General features: G+C 43.6%; 1 protein-coding gene across 1 annotated transcript in view; it reads left to right on the forward strand.

The window, feature by feature from the left end:
* Positions 1 to 23,028, forward strand: part of DPYS (dihydropyrimidinase) — a gene marked incomplete at its 5' end in the record, with an annotated part of 45,832 nt that overhangs the window by 12,721 nt on the left and 10,083 nt on the right. Inside the window, 6 exons of the mRNA XM_084618336.1 lie at positions 1,092 to 1,250; positions 4,090 to 4,269; positions 5,555 to 5,744; positions 15,875 to 16,031; positions 18,790 to 18,931; positions 20,561 to 20,703. Of these exons, the coding sequence (XP_084474462.1) occupies positions 1,092 to 1,250; positions 4,090 to 4,269; positions 5,555 to 5,744; positions 15,875 to 16,031; positions 18,790 to 18,931; positions 20,561 to 20,703 (971 nt within the window). The remainder of the gene's footprint in view (positions 1 to 1,091; positions 1,251 to 4,089; positions 4,270 to 5,554; positions 5,745 to 15,874; positions 16,032 to 18,789; positions 18,932 to 20,560; positions 20,704 to 23,028) is intronic.

Below are 23,028 nucleotides of genomic sequence, written 5' to 3' on the forward strand. Positions count from 1 at the left end.
TTGTATTTTTGCCTTTCCTAATTATTTTTGTTGCCTCTCTCTGAATCCCTTCTATTTCTGCTACCTTTTTTAGATAGGGTGACCAAAACTGAACCTAGTATTCCAGGTGGGGCTGTTCCACTGATTTATACAAAAAGCATTATAATTACTGTTTTAAATGGAGGTTTCCATTCAATTGTCCACATTGAGATGGAAGTCTTTTACTGAGTGTTACAGTTAAGGAAGAACCCAGCAATGTGTTTCTTCCAGCCTGTATTACTCTACATTCCTCAACACTGAATTTCATTTGCCATTGTGAAGCCCATCACTTACCTTTTATTAGGTCTTTCTGAGGTCTCTCATAGTCCTCTCTAGTCATGACTTACCTAGCTAACTTTGCGTCATCTGTGAGTTTTGCCACTTCCCCGGGTTATCCCCTTTTTCAATTGAAAAATGCATTTAAAAATACGTTTAAAGTAATTTTGGTGTCCCACAGGACTCAGGTTTTTAAACTGATGCTGTTCTGTATTGGAGGTACAATAATTCAAAGGCATCCTTTCTGTATCCCTTGTTGTTCTGCTGATATTTGGATTTATTTTGCCAACTCATCAGACCCTGGAAAAACATATCCACTTTGATTTATGTGTTTCTGGCACTCTTCTCCCTGTTTCATATACCAGCTGGTTACAGACGTTCAATGATGCAGGAATGCTGCAGACTCTCAAACCTTTAGTGCAGTGTGGGGCCTGTGTAACGATCTAATTTGTTTAGTCTTAGTTTCCTGTGTTTCTTCTGAATGCCTGGTTGGGACCTCAGTCCTCAGCCCTACTTCATTACTTGGCCCTTTACATGTGTGACACACCTAAGCAGAAAATTAACGTCCTATTTGATGGAAACCAAATAGGTCTCTGCACGATCACACTCTAAACTCAGATTTCATATAAGATGAGTCTTAAATTGCATATAGATTTTCAATGCATGGACAAAGGTGGGCATAGAGAGGAAAATTTGATTTTGAAGATATACAAGATGTATCAACATTATGGAGAAGGAGGAGTGAGAGGAACCTTTCTTCACTGATGGCTAAATAACTGCAACTCCTGTGGTTTCAGGCTGCTCTAGCAGGAGGCACTACTATGATCATCGACTTTGCAATTCCTCAGAAAGGCTGTTCCCTTGTTGAAGCCTATGACACATGGAGGAACTGGGCAGATCCTAAAGTCTGCTGTGATTATGCACTGCATGTGGCAGTTACATGGTGGAGCAGCAAGGTAGATACAATAGTGTGTTAACGCTATATTGATTTCTGAATGTTAAGTTGAATTATTCATGACTAGATTTCAGATGTAAAGTGTAACTTGCTAACATAAGTAAAATGTATAAATACTTACCTGTGTTTGCAAAGGCCTTCAGTAGTATTGCCTTGGTCTGTGAGAGATCTCCAGGAAAACCCCATTCATTCTTGTGTATACTGGGCCTTACCAAGAGAAGTGCTAAGACCCTGATGATCACCTAAAATTTCCATTGATTTCAACGGGACTTTCAGGAATTTTGCATTTCTTAGAACGAGACCCATTCTTTGGGATCATATAGAATATGAGGTGCTATATTAATAATGGTATGATACTAATATTAAATACCAGAATATGGTTCTTCTAGTTCCAATTTTTAACTCCTCAAATTACACACTGAGACCTTAGTCCTGTAACATCCCAGGCATGGGATTCTGTGCACTGAGCACTTAATGCATTGGTCACAACTTTGTAATTGTATAAAAGGTATAAAATAAATTAGCCAGTAAAACTTAATGCATGAGCCTTAGAAGCTCAGCCTTAGGACCGTAGAAATACATTGAAAATACCATTGATGCTGGCTAAGTGTAAATTAGTGAACTGCCCTGGTTTTATATTTATAATTCCATTCATTTTGTTCTGTAGTCTTGGGCTGCACAAATACATTTAATTTATCAAGAAAAATGGAAGTCCCTACATTTTTCAAACAGAAAGGGAAAGCTAGGCAAACCAGATGAAGACAAGTACATATGTCATGCCCTTTTGATATGCCACCAGCTCCTCATGCTCTAGCAGCTACTGCATCTAATTCTAATTTAATGCAACAGAAAACTTAAATTCTTGAGAATTCCTTTACCAGATCCTAGAGTTTAGAGAAAGCAGACCTATTAGTTTGTCATCTCCACTGCCGCCCGTCCCACCATACTTATATGAATATAGCAAGTGTGCTAAATGTTTGACATCTCTGATCTCAGAGCGAATGTTCTAATATTTTTATCCAGCTAAGAAGTCTTTCTTGGGTTTAATGGGTCTCATAGGTTCCCTGGAATAGACCCACCCAGATGTTAGAGATCATAGTTAATGATCATTTAATAATAATCCTCAGAGGATTGCAAAGCACCATGCAAACTAACAATCAGAAGTATTGTATTATCTTAATTTTATTGAGCAGTTAATGCTCCAACCCCGCAACTGGTTACATGTGGGCAAATCCCTGCACCTATGCAGAACCCCGTGGTTCCCCCCATGCAGAGTCAATTGCAGGCTCAGGGTCTAAATGACTTGTCCAAGGTCCCAGGAAGTCTGTGTCAGTTCTGATAATAGAACCCAGGTGTCTGGAGGTTCAGCACTGTTCCTTATCTATGACACTGCCTTACATCACTATATGAAAACCATTTTAGTGGGTGACCAAGACCAAGCAAAGTGATACTGTCATGTGTCTCCTCCTAATAACACAGATTGCAATTTATCAGGCATATTCAGGTCCGTGGGGAAGGAAAGGCTTCCCAGACTGGCATATACCCTGGAATAATGGAGAGGGGGGCAAGAGGGGCTTCCCAGATGGGCACATATGTGGATATTGGCGAGAGGGGTTTCCCAGATGGGGCATATTCCCTCCCTCTCTCCCCTCCAGTTCCAGGGTCTCTTCCAAATTCTGTAATTTAGCTGTTTTCAACCTAAATATAAATTGACATTTCAGCTATCTGCAAAACACACAGGGACTGGGTCTGGAAATCCTCACTTGGTTGCCCTCACTCTCCCAAGTTCCCTGGTGGCCTAGCAGCTATGACAGGCTTATGCCTTTAAACCAGTACATTTAACAGACCACACTACATGGGGGGTCATTCTTCCTATTTGCTTCTGTCTTGTGTCAGTCCAGAATCTGCTAACTTCCCAAGCTGCCTGGAAAGAAGTTACCTGTAAATCCCAACAGTAAAATTCAACCTGCCCGCAAAACAAATTAAAAAAAGCAAGCTGAAGTTTTTAAAGCACCAGCCTGTGAGAGTCCCTTGGTTACCATGGAGAGGGTTGGGGGCTTAGAAGATGCCTCTGGATCCAGTTAGTACTTAGGGCAGGGAACACAGGGGTATGAAACGTGAATCCCTTGCGGCTCCGGGATATACTGTTAGTGATCAGGACTTTTGATTCTACCGAGCCCAGAGATCCCATGACCTGGGATCCATGCAAGAGACAAAGGAGGCTTCCATGTAGATAATGATTCGAGAATTGGAACAAAATATCCCAAATGACTGAATATTACATAGCCCCCAGGTCACATCCCTAAAGAGCAGAAACCTTTTCCTTGTCAGTCATTCCAGATTTGTCCTTACTCTTTGAGTGCCAGAGATTAATTCCCAGCAGGGACAAAGCAGGTTTAGCATCTAGTCTGAAAGATCTAAACTCCCGGATCAAAACTTGCTCAGACCTACACTCTGACCTTTTGCGAGAGAGAAATTGAATACTAATTAGCATACGGTGCAGAGCTCTTTCTACAAATTCCAGGCTCTTTGCACCACTTTCTTTGGTAAAAAGTCCAGTCTTTGAAAATCCTTTGTGTATTGGACATCTGTATGTGTGTATATGTAGTTTGTGAAGCACTTTGCTATAAAAGGAGCTATGTAAGTTGGTCTGAAATATTTTACTTTCCATGCTTGCTTGGTCTGAGTAAATTTTTTCTTGATGGGCAAGTAAAATATCATTGGGTTGTTCATTATCCTGATCTCCTCATGGCAGTTTAGCAAGGCTGATAGAAGGGGAAAAGATAATTATATTTTTCATAGCTGCATTGTGGGAATTGTTGACGCTGTTTTTCTTTCAGGTTAAGGAAGAAATGAGAATTCTTGCTGAAGACAAAGGGGTCAACTCCTTCAAGATGTTTATGGCTTATAAAGATCTGTATATGGTTGGAGACAGTGAACTGTATGCAGCTTTTTCCCAGTGTAAGCACATTGGAGCCATTGCTCAGGTGCATGCAGAGAATGGGGATTTGATTGCAGAGGTAGGTGTTGGATGCAATGATTTAAAATTTGGAAGTGAAAAGTACTGACATGTCCCCCATTCCCACATTACCTGGCTGCCTTATGTCTTTACAGTTATGTAGGAAGTGCTATTATCCCCATTTTACTTATGGGGAATTGAGGTTAAGTGACTTGCTAGAAGTCTCTGTGGTAGATCAGGGAATTAAAGCCAAGTGTTCTGAATGCTACGCTAGTGTCCTAACCAGTGGGCCCATTTGATTTTGGATAGGTGCTTGATGATGCCAAGTAGCCTACATAGTGCAAAGTAATCATCAAATTCTTTTTAGGGCCTGACCCAGACACCTTTGAAATCAACAGGAGTCTTTCTATTGACTTTGGTGAGCTTTAAACCAGGCCCTTAATGTTTCTGAATTTCTTTTAAGCATGTCAGATAAACCACTGTGCATGAACATGAAGGCTAATGTTGTGTTTGTTTATTGTATATGTAGTTTAGCTCCCTTAAGTAGTTAGTGGGTTGTGCTTATATGCATAAAGTGAAAAGCGCTGAGTAGGGCCAGGAATATGTGATAGGGTGAGAAATGATCCTTCTATAATGAGAGTATTACCACACAGCTGCCAAGAAGAGTGAGCACAGAAGAGCAGGAGTGAGGTCAGTGGGAGGAACACATGGCTAAGTGCTTCAGTGGCATGATGAGGCTAGGACTTAACTCCAGGTTTTCAGAGTTTCTTCAACTATTCTAGCCAAAGATACTTCAATAGACTCCCGAGTCCCTCAATAGGGAATGCATTTGTCACTAAACTACAAACCAGTGAGTGTTTAAGCTCTTGTAACACAATGACAATTATAATACTTTGTGCTCACCTAGACCCTTTTCATCCCTAGACCCCAAAGTACTTTACACAGGTAGTTAGGTATCTTTATAATGTGGGTAAGTATCTGTACTACTGATTGGTCCACTCAGGCATATAGATGTTCAGGGTGGGCTTTTCAAATGCAGCTAAGCATCTTTGAAAGCCAGTGGCACTTGTGCTCCTAAGTCACTTAGGCATTTTTTAAATTGCACTCCTAAATATCGGAGTCTGACCTTTGACTTCAATGGGAGCAGAAGTAGGCCAGTGCTGAGTGCTCTTGAAAATCCCATCCTAAGTGAATTGCCCAGTGTCACGCAGGAAGTCGGTTGCAGCATCTGGATTAGAACCCAGATCAGCTGACAGCTCAGTTGGCCAAACCACTGCTGCACTTATATAATTAATGCTGCTAATTAAAGCAACACTAACATATATGCATTCTTGTGTGGTCTGTAGGGTGCAAAGAAGATGTTAGCACTGGGGATAACTGGCCCTGAGGGACATGAACTGAGTCGTCCTGAAGAGGTGGAAGCAGAAGCGACACTGAGAGCAATCACCATAGCAAACTTGGTGAACTGCCCTCTTTATGTAGTTCATGTAATGAGCAAATCTGCAGCAAAGGTGATAGCTAATGCACGAAGAGAAGGTAACTGTCCTATGGCACGTTCATGCTTGGTCCAGAGCATGAGAGTAATGGTCATGCTTGTTGAAGGATGGTCGCAGGAAGGTGTCTTAGCTGGCTCCTCAGTTGGGGTTTCTGTCAGGGGCTGAGGGTGAGGATGATAGTTGGGAGGGTGGGTAAGGGCATTTTAAACTGCTGCTGGAAGGGAGAGAAAGACAGTGGCTCCGAGCAGTGTATAGAGGTTGAGTATACTTGTCCTCTGTGTGTTAAACATACGCGGCTGGTTACTGCTATGTCATGGCACAGAGATATAAAAATACTGTGACTTTCTGAGTCAGCTGCTGCTTTAATAAAAATAAAATAGTTTGTTTAATTGCAAGAGGAAAATCTCTCTTTAATTTTCACTATCTACTTGGTATATGAGGAATTCCAATAGCAGGAAACAGGAGCATTTGAGGGTAGCCTGGACATTAACTTCATGCTGCCCTTGTGTACAAAAGCTTTAGTCTGGCCCTTGCACTGATGCTCTGAATTATTACTGCACTTGGTTTTTAATCAAGTTGTGGGATGTCACATACATGCTGGCGAATGCCAGTGTTTGAAAAAGTGCTCACTAATTTTGGGTGCCCAACTTGAGGCACCACATGCCAGGTGAGTGCTCTCCCCACTGGGCTAAAGTGTGTGTGTGGGGGGGGGGGCACTGTCTCCCCTGTCATTTTCTTCACTTTTAAACAAAGTTCAAAAAATGACTCAAACCAAAACATGTCAGTCAACAGGATGTGAAACTTTTCCAACCTTTTGGATTCACCAAAAATTTTGAAGGATTTTGGTTTTAGTTTGACCTGAATTAAATTATTTTCCAGATTTTCTGACCTGCCAGCAAACTGAAAAATCAGCTGTTCACACAGCTCTAACCATGATGGAAGGGGCCCAAATCTTTATGGATTACTAGCCTTTTCAGATCCCACTTGGCTTCCCTCTTGATCCAACTTGATCCATGTATGCCTCAGTTTCCCTGCCTATACATTTTGGCTACCAGCCTACCTTATAGGCTTGATTAATTTCTTTAAAGTGTTTTGAGATAGTGGATGAAGGTTCCATAGAAGTGCACAGTAATATTGTTACAAATAGGATTAAAGTAATGTTTACCCACATCCTGTTTTGAAGTATAGACATACTGGAGATAGCCAATGTATTATGGTATTCTAATAAGATTCTGTCTTATTGATTCAAATATGTAAAGGAATCTTTTACCTGTATCTTATTTAGCAGAAAAGATTATCAATACTGTGCTAAACTAGATTTGTCCACTAGGTGACACTCCTGGTAGTAATGTGGAATCTAACTTGCTGTATGCCTTTGCAAATTCATTCAGTCAAGTGGTGTCAGAATCAAATATAAGAAACTGCAAAATCAGTCAAAATATCCATCTGAAAGCAGAAATTTTGACAAGCAAATGTAAAGGCCTGATGACAGGAAACGCTGTGTCAGTACAGAAGTCTGTAATGCTGGCAAAACCTATAACACTTATAAAGTCTCCTTCATGTTATATGTATGTCCTGGAGTCCATGTAGGATTACTGGTGACTAGGCACAAAGAACAAACTGATTGCATTCTGCTCCCTGCTACCCTGAAGAAATCTGGAATTACTTCATTCAGTTGCTCCAGGCTTACATGAGAGAAATGAGGTCTGGTCTACACTTAAAAAGTTTTATGGGAAAAACTTTTACTTCAGTTGGACATGTAGGTTTTTTGACTGAAATAGTTTGTACCAGTAAAAGCCCCAGTGTGGGTAGTGGTATAAAGGTGACTGGTATAGCTTATTCCGCTTCCCCTACAGAATAGCTATACCAATATACAGTAAGTACTTTGTTTCTGGTATAACTGTGTCCATGTTTTATGGGGGTGGGGGGAGAACCACAAGAGTTAAAGCACAAACCTTTCTAGTGTAGATAGGGCCTGAGAGTGGATTTTGACCAATTAAAAAATCCAGCCCCCTGAATTTTTCAAAGATTGATCCAAAAACAACATACCAAAATTGGCCAAATTATAAACAGAATGTCACTGTAGAATAAGAAGATTGCTGGACTAAACATACAGAACAAAGCCCTTAAAGACCACCCCAGCTAAGGCTCAGTTGACAGGTCAGATTAGGCTCTGAATTGCAGATGTGTGAATCAAACTTCTGAAAATGGGACTTAGGCTGTCACTTACATGCTTCTGAAAATTTTATCCCAATAAACAACGTGCAAGGATCAAATCTTCAAGTGTGACATGATTTCAGCTGATGGGTCTCAAGATTATGCCTCTCCTTGAACTGCAGAGAGATTTGACAATAAATCTGAAGCAGGCAGTGAGCTTAGGGATAGACCAGTTCGTGGGGAAGCAGCCAGTGCCGGCTCAGCTAAATGTTTAGTGAAGAGACAACTAAAAACCTATTTTCAAAGAGACCTGACTCCAGAGTACAGCGAAAGCAGTCAAAAAGACTGGAAGGGGCTTGCTTCCTGCTTAGTATTTTTATTAAATACAAGAAAATGTGACAAAATGCAATGGTATTATGGGTCTAATCTGTCACGGCACTACCCAGTATAGTGTCTTTAGGCACAAGCAGGTTGAATTACTAGAGCCTTCCCTCAGAATGTCCTTGCTTGTTGGTTTAAGGCAGTTTCTAATATTATTTTACCACTAAATCCAATGAGTCATGGTCAGAATGAAATGCAAGAAATAGTAAAATCAGCAAAAATGTCCGAATTTAACCTGGCAAAGTTGCAGCATGCTAGACTCAAGGCCATTACTGAAAATGAATCTGCAGGTTTATGCTCTTTGCCACTCATGGGAGCGCCTCAGGTTATGTTCTGATTGCAGAAACTTCATCATGAGTGATGATACATGAGCCAGAAAGAACCAGCTTGACTCATGCATCCCAGAGGGTGCTGGGCTAAGAACTGAAAACATCTATGCACTTGTAAACACTGAAACTCAGATATGGAACTATTGGCAGACAATCACGGAACCCCCCAGTGCCATTTTTGCAGGCTTTTTTCCACAGTATTTCACGGTGAAGTTCACTCTAGGAGGAATTCTTTCCTCTGCTGCTGAGCCAGCCCCAGCAAGAGAGAATTCCCCCAGCACAGGCATTGCATGAGCACTGCCGCCACAAGACCCAGGGTAGGTGGCATGGGGAGCGTGGGAGAGGAGTGTTGCAGGTTGAAGGTGTAGGTGGAACTGCCTCCCACAGGCAGCTGAAGACAGGCTGCTGTAACCTCAGCAGACCCTCAGAAATATCTGTTACGTCGGGAGGCCCCTGCGGCCTAAAGTCACATTACCACCCGCTCCCCACCCACCTGAACCATGGATGTGAATTTTGTGCTGTGTCTCTTAGAAGGCAGTGCAGAATCCCGTCCTTTAAAGTTTGAAAATAAATGGACATAATGAAAAGGATCTACTGCTTAGGTCTTGGAAGAGAGTCCTGGGGTTCCCATCCCATTGAAGAGAGGGAAGAGCATCTTTGCGAGCAGGCTGGCTAACCTAGTGAGCGGATCACTGCGGACTACGTGGCTCTGGGAAGAAGGATAAAGGAGTTTGAGGCGCAAGTGGTGTTCTTGTCCATCCTCCCCGTGGAAGGAAAAGGCCTGGGTAGGGACCGTCGAATCGTGGAAGTCAACGAATGGCTACGCAGGTGGTGTCGGAGAGAAGGCTTTGGATTCTTTGACCATGGGATGGTGTTCTATGAAGGAGGAGTGCTGGGTAGAGACAGGCTCCATCTGACGAGGAGAGGGAAGACATCTTTGCAAGCAGGCTGGCTAACCTAGTGAGGAGGTTTTTAAACTAGGTTCACTGGGGGAAGGAGACCAAACCCCTGAGGTAAGTGGAAAAGCGGGATACCGGGAGGAAGCACAGGCAGGAACGTCTGTGAGGGGAGGGCTCCTGCCTCATACTGAGAATGAGGGGAGATCAGCAGGTTATCTCAAGTGCTTATATACGAATGCACAAAGCCTTGGAAACAAGCAGGGAGAACTGGGAGGTCCTGGTGATGTCAAGAAATTATGACGTGATTGGAATAACAGAGACTTGGTGGGATAACTCACATGACTGGAGTACTGTCATGGATGGATATAAGCTGTTCATGAAGGACAGGCAGGGCAGAAAAGGTGGGGGAGTAGCACTGTATGTAAGGGAGCAGTATGACTGCTCAGAGCTCCGGTACGAAACTGCAGAAAAACCTGAGTGTCTCTGGATTAAGTTTAGAAGTGTGAGCAACAACAGTGATGTAGTGGTGGGAGTCTGCTAGAGACCACCGGACCAGGGGGATGAGGTGGATGAGGCTTTCTTCCGGCAACTCGCAGAAGCTACTAGATCGCACGCCGTGGTTCTCATGGGTGACTTTAATCTTCCTGATATCTGCTGGGAGAGCAATACAGCAGTGCATAGACAATCCAGGAAGTTTTTGGAAAGCGTAGGGGACAATTTCCTGGTGCAAGTGCTAGAGGAGCCAACTGGGGGGTGGGGGGGAGCTTTTCTTGACCTGCTGCTCACAAACCGGGAAGAATTAGTAGGGGAAGCAAAAGTGGATGGGAATCTGGGAGGCAGTGACCATGAATTGGTTGAGTTCAGGATCCTGACACAGGGAAGAAAGGTAAGCAGCAGGATATGGACCCTGGACTTCAGGAAAGCAGACTTCGACTCCCTCAGGGAATGGATGGGTAGGATCCCCTGGGGGACTAACATGAAGGGGAAAGGAGTCCAGGAGAGCTGGCTGTGTTTCAAGGAATCCCTGTTGAGGTTACAGGGACAAACCATCCCGATGAGTTGAAAGAATAGTAAATATGGCAGGCGACCAGCTTGGCTTAATGGTGAAATCCTAGCGGATCTTAAACATAAAAAAGAAGCTTACAAGAAGTGGAAGGTTGGACATATGACCATGGAAGAGTATAAAAATATTGCTCGGGCATGTAGGAATGAAATCAGGAGGGCCAAATCGCACGTGGAGCTGCAGCTAGCAAGAGATGTCAAGAGTAACAAGAAGGGTTTCTTCAGGTATGTTGGCATCAAGAAGAAAGCCAAGGAAAGTGTGGGCCCCTTACTGAATGAGGGAGGCAACCTAGTGACAGAGGATGTGGAAAAAACTAATGTACTCAATGCTTTTTTTGCCTCTGTCTTCACTAACAAGGTCAGCTCCCAGACTGCTGCACTGGGCATCACAACATGTGGAGTAGATGGCCAGCCCTCTGTGGAGAAAGAGGTGGTTAGGGACTATTTAGAAAAGCTGGACGTGCACAGGTCCATGGGGCCGGACAAGTTGCATCCGAGAGTGCTAAAGGAATTGGCGGCTGTGATTGCAGAGCCATTGGCCATTATCTTTGAAAACTCGTTGCGAACGGGGGAAGTCCCAGATGACTGGAAAAAGGCTAATGTAGTGCCAATCTTTAAAAAAGAGAAGAAGGAGGATCCTGGGAACTACAGGCCAGTCAGCCTCACCTCAATCCCTGGAAAAATCATGGAGCAGGTCCTCAAAGAATCAATCCTGAAGCACTTACATGAGAGGAAAGTGATCAGGAACAGTCAGCATGGATTCATCAAGGGAAGGTCATGCCTGACTAATCTAATCGCCTTCTATGATGAGATTACTGGTTCTGTGGATGAAGGGAAAGCAGTGGATGTATTGTTTCTTGACTTTAGCAAAGCTTTTGACACGGTCTCCCACAGTATTCTTGTCAGCAAGTTAAAGAAGTATGGGCTGGATGAATGCACTATAAGGTGGGTAGAAAGTTGGCTAGATTGTCGGGCTCAAGGGGTAGTGATCAATGGCTCCATGTCTAGTTGGCAGCCGCTGCCAACTAGAGTGCCCCAGGGATCGGTCCTGGGGCCGGTTTTGTTCAATATCTTCATAAATGATCTGGAGGATGGTGTGGATTGCACTCTCAGCAAATTTGCGGATGATACTAAACTAGGAGGAGTGGTAGATATGCTGGAGGGCAGAGATAGGATACAGAGGGACCTAGACAAATTGGAGGATTGGGCCAAAAGAAATCTGATGAGGTTCAATAAGGATAAATGCAGGGTCCTGCACTTAGGACGAAAGAACCCAATGCACAGCTACAGACTAGGGACCGAATGGCTAGGCAGCAGTTCTGCGGAAAAGGACCTAGGGGTTACAGTGGACAAGAAGCTGGATATGAGTCAGCAGTGTGCCCTTGTTGCCAAGAAGGCCAATGGCATTTTGGGATGTATACGTAGGGGCATTGCCAGCAGATCGAGGGACGTGATCGTTCCCCTCTATTCGACATTGGTGAGGCCTCATTTGGAGTACTGTATCCAGTTTTGGGCCCCACACTACAAGGAGGATGTGGATAAATTGGAAAGAGTCCAGCGAAGGGCAACAAAAATGATTAGGGGTCTGGAACACATGACTTATGAGGAGAGGCTGAGGGAACTGGGATTGTTTAGTCTGCAGAAGAGAAGAATGAGGGGGGATTTGATAGCTGCTTTCAACTACCTGAGAGGTGGTTCCAGAGAGGATGGTTCTAGACTATTCTCAGTGGTAGAAGAGGACAGGACAAGGAGTATTGGTCTCAAGTTGCAGTGGGGGAGGTTTAAGTTGGATATTAGGAGAAACTTTTTCACTAGGAGGGTGGTGAAACACTGGAATGCGTTACCTAGGGAGGTGGTAGAATCTCCTTCCTTAGAAGTTTTTAAGGTCAGGCTTGACAAAGCCCTGGCTGGGATGATTTAATTGGGGATTGGTCCTGCTTTGAGCAGGGGGTTGGACTAGATGACCTCCTGAGGTCCCTTCCAACCCTGATATACTATGATTCTATGATCTTCTCTTTGTGTCTTTCTCCTCCTCTCTTTGCCTAACTCCATAATACAATTAGATAAATGGGACTGGAAGCTTAAAACTCCGCAAGCCAAAGACGAAGCAATAATGAGAAAAATAACATTCACCAGTATGTGACAAAGCAAAGCAAATTGAGCCAATGGGAGAAGATTACTAATATCTGTGTCCTGAGAGATGCTGAAACCATCTGGTAATGGGTGTAACTGGAGAACAAAATTAGAGCAGCACTAGAAGCCATACACTAATTAATAGTTGCAGGCATATCAGGATTGATCAAAGCTTAAAAATGGTCATAGAGCATTTTTGTATACCTAATCCTCACAGAGCAATTGAGGAATAATGGTACAACATCTGCTGAGAATGTAAGTTAAAAGAATGTCAATCAGCAAAGAAAGGCACTGCTTGCATGTCTGAAAACTTGAGCCCCTCTTGAACAGATGGCACTAGATTAGCTTGAAATTGAATGAATGGGATGCTTTTAGTGCCTTTCATTGTCATCTCACAGGCTTTCACAAATAAATGAATTACACACCGGTAATGCAATAACTGTCTGTGCAAATAAAACAGTCCCACAGACATCAGAATCTGGCTATTGAGATCTAGCTTGTTGATGAGGCTATGCCTTATCCCTTTCAGAAGGTGTGAGTGGACATTTAATTTCCACTGGGAGAGCTACAAGCAGAGGTTGCCTTTGAGAGGAGACCTTAAATTGGGGTAGCACTTGTCACAGTGCAACATCCTTCCCTCATACTGCACAATGCTGTCAACGCTGGATAATAACTCATGCCCTTGAGATGGGAACTTTCCCAACAATCTTGTGGCCCAGAGAAAAATGATAGAAATTGAGCCATGCAATTGTCTGTGTGGATACTGTACCCTGTTTGTAGTAATACATCAATTTACTCTGTGGCATACCTTCACCAATATGGGTCCAAGCTCTTTGACAGCCATCACAGCATGAATGTATGTATCTATCATACTTCTGTGATAGTACATATACTTGTACAGAACACATACTTATGATTAGAGCTGGGCTTTTCTGTCCCACAATTTTTTCCCCATTCTGCATCTCAGAGGGAGGAGAAGTGGGACGAGAGAAAAGAAAGTTATAGGCTGGTGGTTAGGAGACTCATGTGGGACATGGGAGTCTGGAGTTCAAGTGCCCTGTTCTGAACCTGAGTCCCCCACATCCCAGGTCTGTGCCCAAACCCCTGGGCTATCCAATGTCTTCTCTCTGGCTTTGAGCAGAATTTCCATCCTGTACCTGAAAAACCTTTCCCCACAAGAGTTTTGGTTTTGACACATTGTGATTTTTTTTAATGAAAAATGATTACATCCAAAAATTCCTGACCAGTTCTCCTTATAGTCGGCAGTATCTGAGCACCTCACAACCTTTATTGTATTTCTTCTCCCGCTCTGAGACAGGACAGTGCTATTATCCCCGTTTTGCAGATGGGAATCTTCAAGGCACAGAGCGAGTGAGTGCTTTTCCCCGAGATGACACAGGAAATCTGTGGTAAAGTAGAGAACTGGACTAGAGTCCCCTGAGCCCAAGCTCAGTGCCCTAACCACTGGACCATCCTTCCTTCCTTCCTTCCCTGCACTTTCCATGCCAAGTGTGATGGTTAAAAATCATGATAATCCTGCAAAGTGTCACTGCATACAAGCCTGCTAATAAACAAATCCTACATCCTTCAGTCTAGCTGTCAGGTGTAGATGTGCTGTGGCATTCTCATGGACAAATAAAATACTGAACCAAACAGAGGACCAGTGTTTAGAAACCTCATGTGTTCAAACCTTGCAGTCCTGTTTTACTATGGCTCATATCAAAGCATGCAGATAGCTCTCCACGAGAGATACAGTTATAGTTCATTAAGTTTCCATTAAGCTTTGTAGGTGCACCCATGAAGGTTCATTAATTCCCCAGCAGTGGGATACCAGTCACCCCACAAAAAGGGCAAGTATAGTATTGTGCCAGCAACTACTGAGTTCAATCCTGGCTCTGATGCTGAAACCTTCAGTGATCTTGGGAGAATTGCTTAGCCATTTTTGCCTTATTTACCCCATTTGCAAAATAGGGTTAGTAAAACATACTTATCTCCTTCATAAGGGTATGGTGAGGATTATTTAGTTTATGCTTTTAAAGTGCTGTATATAGATACATAACAAGTATTACTGTTTATTCCTTTAAACAGGTTGTAGGGCAGCTGCAGAGCAGAATGAAATTCTCACGCACCAGGGAACATAGCCAGTCGCACGTGGAACCATTATGATATTTTGGGCAGCCTGATTTCAGTTAACCAGCTGTAATGTTACTGACTCCAGATATATTGCATCTTTGATTTCAATATTCTGTTATAGAGGTTCACCAGAACTAGGGCCTTATCAGTGAATGTGCAGTGCTAATACCAGTGAAAGTCATCTAAAATTATCTGATCTCATTTAAGTTTTTGATAATGCTTGTTATTTTATTTTTTCCATTGATTGTGTGGTGAATTAGCCACTCTGTAATCATGGTTGATGCTAGCAGCTTTTAGTAAGAATTTTATTTTCAAGCTCCAACATTGCCACCTTCCCCAGAAAGAAACATTCCCCCTGAAATTTCATATGATACATCTGGGTAGAATTTTCCTGTGAGGCTTTTTTGTTTTTTTGTTAAAAGACTTTTAAAGTTACAGTGATTAAAAATGTCCCTGTGGTTGACCAGAAGTTTTCTTAGCTTTTTTAGCTCAACATCTCTCCAAAATTACTCCAAGTTAGTTTTGTTCTCTTGATTGCCTGTTACACAATTGTAGTTCAGACAGTTAAAAATGTAAACTTGGAAGGTCTCTCTCTATACACCTATACCACCACATAATTGACACATTTTATAATACCAAGAAGAACAATCATTCCAAATTTATTTATCCCACTATGAGGAAACTTCCAGACCTCTGATATAATTTAATATAACCTGGGACTAGGTTCCTTTTGAAATGTCTTCTACACATGAAGCAAACTATACAAAAAAATCAATACTAGTATATCTGACAGAAATATAATTGAAAAAGCTTTCCCAAGCAACATAAGAAAACATAGCGGAGGATGATCAATAATATATTCACAATGGAGACACTGTATTGCAGTTTACATGTTGTATTCTACTGTACCTTAGTGTCTAGTTTAAGATGACAGAGACTATACATGTTTTTTCAAACTTAAATCCACCATCTTCAGGAAGAGCAGGGAAAAGAAACTACAAAACCAGCATTTTACAGTATTTGTTGCCTTAAATGCTTTTTAATGATTATATTAATTTGTCATGTTTGTTTTTCAGGGAAGGTAGTATATGGGGAACCTATTGCTGCTAGTCTTGGTACAGATGGCACTCACTACTGGCATAAAGAATGGCATCACGCCGCAGGACATGTCATGGGACCTCCACTGAGGCCAGACCCTTCAACACCTGATTTCCTCATGAATTTACTAGCCAAGTAAGCAGACTAAAAAGCAGTGACAAGTCCTGCTGTATTGTGTATGGGACCTATTAGATGATTTATTAACAGGTCACAGCTACAGCACTTCTGTATTCAAATAAATAAATAAATAAAGTTGCTAGCAAAGCAGTAATGGGGCAGCAAGGCTGCACATTGGCAGGTGTAATCAGTGGCAGGATCTGTAACCACACCTTGGGATGCCCGGCTCCTTAGCTGACCCTTTTGGTTAGCAGAAGTTTGAACCCTGCATCAAACTGCTGAGTAAATTCTGCTGACTCATTGTGCCAGTTAGGGCTTGTTCACTCCAGTGGCATGACCCTCTATTCAGAAGGAAGTAGGAGCAGAGACTGGGGCGTCCCGCAGGAACCCTTACGAAACCAGCCATGAGGAGAATGCTTAAGCTGAGACTTTATTGGTGACTGAAACAACAAAGTAAGTCAAACCTCAAGAAGGGAATTAATTTGTCATTCTGCAGTATTTGCAGATCATAGACTCATAGAAGATTAGGGTTGGAAGAGACCTCAGGAGGTCATCTAGTCCAATCCCCTGCTCAAAGAAGGACCAGACCCAACTAAATCATCCCAGCAGGGCTTTGTCAAGATGGGCCTTAAAAACCTCAAAAGATGGAGATTCCACCACCTCCCTAGGTAATCCATTCCAGTGCTTCACCACCCTCCTAGTGAAATAGTGTTTCCTAATATCCAACCTAGACCTCCCCCACTGCAACTTGAGACCATTGCTCCTTGTTCTGTCATCTGCTACCACAGAGAACAGCCTAGCTCCATCTGCTTTGGAACCCCCACTTCAGATAGTTGAAGGATGTTATCAAATCCCCCCCCCACTCTTCTCTTCTGCAGACTAAACAAGCCCAGTTCCCTCAGCCTCTCCTCATAAGTCATGTGTCACAGACCCCTAATCATTTTCGTTGCCCTCTCTCCAATTTATCCACATCTTTTCTGTAGTGGGGGGCCCAAAACTAGACAAAATACTCCAGGTGTGTGGCCTCACCGGTGCCAAATAGAGGGGAATAATTACTTTCCTCGATCTGCGGGCAATGTTCCTGCTAATGCAGGCCAATATGCCATTAGCCTTCTTGGCAACAAGGGCACACTGTTGACTTATATCCAGCTTTTCATCCACTGTAGTCCCCAGGTCCTTTCCTGCTGAACTGCCGCTTAGCCAGTCGGTCCCCAGCCTGTAGCGGTGCATGGGATTCTTCCATTCTAAGTTCAGGACTCTGCACTTGTCCTTGTTGAACCTCATCAGATTTCTTTTGGCCCAATTCTCTAATTTGTCTAGGTCCCTCTGTATCCTATCCCTACCCTCCAGCGTATCTACCTCTCCCCCCAGCTTAGTGTCATCTGTGAACTTGCTGAGGGTGCAATCCATTCCATCATCCAGATCATTAATAAAGATGTTGAACAAAACCAGCCCCAGGACCGACCCCTGGGGCACTCCACCTGATACTGGGTGCCAACTAGACATCGAGCCGTTGATCACTACCCGTTGAGCCCAACAATCTAGCCAGCTTTCTAGCCACCTCATAGTCCATTCATCTAATCCATACTTCTTTAACTTGCTGGCAAGAATACTGTGGGAGACCGTATCAAAAGCTTTGTTAAAGTCAAGGTATATCATGTCCCCTGCTTTCCCCATAGCCACAGAGCCAGTTTTCTCATCATAGAAGGCAATCAGGTTGGTCAGGCATGACTTGCCCTTGGTGAATCCATGTTGACTGTTCCTGATCACCTTCCTCTCCTCCAAGTGCTTCAAAATGGATTCCTTGAAGACCTGCTACATGATTTTTCCAGGGACTGAGGTGAGGCTGACTGGGCACTATATTTGCCTTTTTCCAATTGTCCAGGACCTCCCCCGATTGCCACAAGTTTTCAGAGATAATGGCCAATGGCTCTGCAATCACATCAGCCAAATCCCTCAGCACCCTTGGATGCACTGCATCTGACCCCATGGACTTGTGTATGTCCAGCTTTTCTAAATAGTCCTTAACCTGTTCTTTCACCACTGAGGGCTGCTCACCTCCTCCCCAAACTGTGCTGCCCAGTGCAGCAGTCTGGGAGCTGACCTTGTCTGTGAAGAGCAAGGCAAAAAAAGCACTGAGTACTTCAGCTTTTTCCACATCATCTGTCACTTGGTTTCCTCCCCCATTCAGTAAGGGTCCCACACTTTCCCTGACCACCTTCTTGTTGCTAACATACCTGTAGAAATGCTTCTTGTTACCCTTCATATCCTTTGCTAGCTGTAACTCCAATTGTGCTTTAGCCTTCCTGATTATGTTCCTGCATGCTTGAGCAATATTTTTATACTCCTCCCTAGTCATCTGCCCAAGATGTGGGGCCTGATTCTCTTCTCATTGACACTGGTGCATATGAAGAGTAACACCATTGAACTTCAATAACACTGGTGTAAAATTAGCATGAGAGCAGAACCAGTCCCTTTGGTTGAGGCAAAGTGGGGATGCTACCTGCACACAGAAGGCCTTTGAAATATCTAAAACAAAGCATAGAAAAGTTGGATGTGGGTATGGTAGGAGAGAACTGCATTGCAGAGGAGGGCTGGATGTCTCTACTTGGAAGAAGTTACTCTTCATGGGGGCAAGGAACTGAACTCAGATTGGCAGGGTTAGCTGCTCTTTTCAGGAGGGATAGCTGGGCATGGCCAGCCTTCCCACAAGCTCTCATGTCCATAGGAGTGTGATGGCATACTTCACTTCATGGCATATCTTGTTTCTTTATAGTGATGACCTAACTGTGACAGGAACTGACAACTGCACTTTCGACATCTGCCAGAAAGCCCTGGGGAGGGATGATTTCACCAAGATCCCTAATGGGGTGAATGGTGTAGAGGACAGGATGTCTGTCATATGGGAAAAAGGAGTGGTGAGTATTTTTTCCTCATGATTAAGCTGATGTTGGAGCAGAAAAATCCACCCTGTACCCCCAACAAAAGCTAAAATAACTTCTTAAAAATACTAGCTTCCCAGATCCCTTAGAGTAGCTATTACGGCACCTGGTTAGATGAAGTGGCAAGGACCCAAATGCAATTTTTGGTAATGCATTTTCAATTCCCATTGACTCCAGGATCCAGTGCCCTCAAAGGAGGTGCTCAGCACCTCTCAGGATCAGGCCCTTTGGACTATAACCAAAAACAGAAGCTGAAAGCTAGCAGTCACATTTTTCAAACATTTATGGGTAAAGCTAGAAATCTAAATAAGTGACCTGGCTTTCAGAAGTGTTGATTATCTTCCACACGCTGCGTGAGTTGGCACTGGAATGTAGAACACTCTGACCAATTCAGTACTATTAAAGGCTCTAGAGAACACTGGTTTAACTGAATTTGAATTGAACTCCTTTTACCTGGTGAATCTGAATTTCATGCTGGTAATGTACATTCAAAATATATTAATTTATCACTTAAGAAATGCCCACCCCCCCCCTCTATTGAGTATGATCTATTTTGTTATCCTGGACTTGGGATGCAAAGCAAATATACATCTTATACACTCTGGGTGGTATTCTGCCCTGATTTACACTCTGTGTAACGTCAGGGGGGATTCCCAAGGGCGTAAATCAGGACAGAATTTGCCTCCAGATTTACTATGCAAGCGAGTCATGAAACACACCTACCATTTGCTGCTTTTGAAAGGGTAACAGTGTGGTCAAAGTAACTTTTCAGGAAAGATCACCAAATGGGACTTAGTCATGACAGCTCTCTCTTTTCATACGTGTAGAATGGTATGCTGATTTTTTATAGCTAAAACTTTTCTCCTTCCAGAGCACCAGTGCAATTAAGGCAGTCACAATTTCTTTCCTTTCATTTCTCTCCCCACCATTCTATACCGGGGTGGGCAAACTTTTTGACCCAAGGGCCACATCTGGGTATGGAAATTGTATGGTGGGCCATCAATGTTCACGAAATTGGGGTGCGCGAGGGGGTGAGGGCTCTGGCTGGGGGGGGTATGGGTTCTGGTGTGGGGCTAGAAATGAGCAGTTCAGGGTGTGGGAGGGGCTCCAGGCTGGGGCAGGGGAGGTGGGGGGCGGTGGTGGATGAGGGTTCCGGCTGGGGGTGCAGGCTCTGGGGTGGGGCTGAGGATGAGGGGTTTGGGGTGTAGGAGGGTGCTCTGGGTTGGGACTGAGGGATTCAGAGGGTGGGAGGGGAATCAGGGCTGGGGCAGGGGGTTGGGGTGGGGGAAAGGTGGTTCAGGGGTGCAGACTCTGAGTGGTTGGCTTTGAGATCAGATCCATTACTCTTTGAAGTACCACTTTTGGAAAGTTAAAAGAAAATTATTGTATCAAACTCAGCTAATGTACATTACAATGTGTGTGTCAATGTCATGATATTCATGTTTAATTTAAACTCATCAATACAGCACAGATAGTTATTGAAAAGATTGGTGTGTTGTTAGTTGAGACCTCTACACCACTCAGCCATGTGGTTTTGATTACAGAAATTTATTTCCTTCCTTCCGGACAAAATTAGTGTTTTTGCTTCCATGTACTGTTTTGCAGCACAGTGGTAAAATGGATGAAAACAGATTTGTAGCTGTTACCAGCACAAATGCAGCTAAGATCTTTAACCTTTACCCGAGGAAGGGAAGAATTGCTGTGGGTTCTGATGCTGACATCGTTATTTGGGACCCAAAAGCTACAAGGTATGGTCTGAGTAATCCAATCTTATCCGTCCAGCCTTTTATGTGGAAAAGGAAATATGAAAGCATTTTGTAGTGCAATAAGTCCCCACGGTGGGGTGAAAGAAGGTCTTATTTTAACAGCACTGCACATAAATTATTTTCAGGTTATTTGGCACTTACAGTAGTGTATCTAAACAGACGTCTTTGATGTCTGGACAGACTGTAAATGTTTTTCTGGACTGCTGACCTTATAGAAAAACAACAAGCTTTGTACATTATACTAAATACCCGTGTGTCTGAAGAGTAAAACTAACTAATGGAGTGCTAAACTCTATTATACAGTTCAATCACAAGGTGGCGCTGGGTGTCAAATGCTGTATACTTAGCCAAACCTGTCAGAGCATTAAAAGACCTTATGGTGAACACATCTGAAGTGTATCTCTGAGAAGGAAGCTTTGTAATCCGTGTATATCTGATACAGAAGCCTGACCGGCTAGTAGCAGCCAGGCATCCAACTCTAAACAAGAAGTACATGACACTAACCACACTGAGACCTCTGTGTAACTATGATCCATGCTGGCTAAGTTCAGCCTCCCACCAGTGCAAGAAGACGGGAACAGGAAACAAGCATCCCTGGCTTCCCTACGAAGGGCTCTAGCACAATCCTAATCCTTGAACTCAAGGACAGTGCGAGGGGTGTTCTGGGTTAGTGCCTAGTCTAAGAAGGTGGAGACCAGGCCTCATTCTGCCCCTGCCCCAACCAGTTAAGTTAGTGTCACCCACTGGTGAGTGTACGTTATAAGTTCTTTGCCACAGGTTTCAGTTCCAACTACAAAGGTGCAGTTTTTCTGTGGGTATCTTTTCAGTCAGCAAGGCTCTGCTTCCTTATTTGGACAGATGAATTTTAAGTTCAGAAAATGCATTTTTTGTTTAGGATCTGATCCTGCTCCTGTTGCATGGGATGGGAGCTTTGCCTTTGACTGTAACAGGAGCAGAATTGAGCCCATACAGTGGTTTGTGAGATGAGTACATTACTAAAGCTATGTCTACACTAGTACTTTTGTCGGTGAAACTTTTGTCAGTCAGGAATGTGAAATAAACATCCCCCTGACAGACAGCAGGCCTGGCTCTACATTTTTTGCCTCCCCAAGCAGCAAAAAAAAAAAAAAAAAACCCACCAAAAAACCCCCCAAACCTACTGAATACGCCGCCGCCGTAGAGAACAGGAGGGAGCTGCGGCCGAATTGCTGCCGCGGGAAGCAACGGAGGGGGGCTGCCGCCGGGGATACTGCCGGAGTGCTACCCCAAAAACAGCCGGAGTGCCACCGGTTCAGCAGCGCCGCCCCAGGCACCAGCTTGCTTAGCTGGCGCCTAGCGGCGGGCCTGACTGACAGACACGCCGACGTGGACAGTGCTATGTCAATGGGAGACGCTCTCCCACCAACGTGGCTACTGCTGCTCATTGATGGGTGGTTTAATTATGCCGACGGGAGAGCTCTCTCCCCTTGGTATAGAGCAGCTACACGGGAGACCGTATAGCCGAGCAGCTGCAGCAGTATAGCTGTGCTGCTTTAAGGTCTGTAGTGTAGACACAGCCTAAGTATATAGGTGATGCTAATTCTCACTGGTAGCATCTTTATATGTTTCACCAAAAATCCTAAAGAGGGCACACACAACCTACTGGAAAAATGAAGCTAGCTGACAGCCTTCAACCATTTGAAATATTACGCACAGCCAGCCTCACGAGCTTTGTTGCATTTTGGCAATGATTTGAAATTTCATAAGAGCTGCGTTCTTCTTATTTATTAATAAATGTTAGACGCTGGTCCATTTGAAACAAAATCATTAGCATCACTAACATGCCTCAGTCCCCGTGGTAGGATGCAATGGGGCTGCAGTTTTAAAGCATTGGATGATACTAGCGGAAAGAATTGGTCAAGTGCTGATTCGTAACTATGGAGAATTGAGAGTGGAGCCTGACAGAGGAGGCCTGCAGGGGAGATTCTGACATCTCTCTGAAAGATTACCAATGGTGATGTGAGGCAGTTAAAAAAAACCTACAAAATCAGCTGCATTAGCCCTTCTGTGTCATTGCACAGTAACAGCAAGTTGGGTGTTTTCGGTGCATGCTGAGTGTTTTGCTTTGCTTTGCTTTTCTTTTCTTCCTCAGGTTATAAGAATCTATAGGATTCAGAGTGACCGCTCAATGAGCCAGTAGCTATTGCACTTGACACAGGTTCCATTTCCAACACTCCACCAGTCTGGCCAAGACTTCCATTTTAAGGGTCCATTTCACATTGAAATATTTGGCCTATTTCTGCAGGATTCACTAGTTATTTTTGCAGA

Source organism: Lepidochelys olivacea (assembly GCF_965140295.1).
Source record: "Lepidochelys olivacea isolate rLepOli2 genome assembly, chromosome: 2".
NCBI lineage: Eukaryota > Metazoa > Chordata > Testudines > Cheloniidae > Lepidochelys > Lepidochelys olivacea.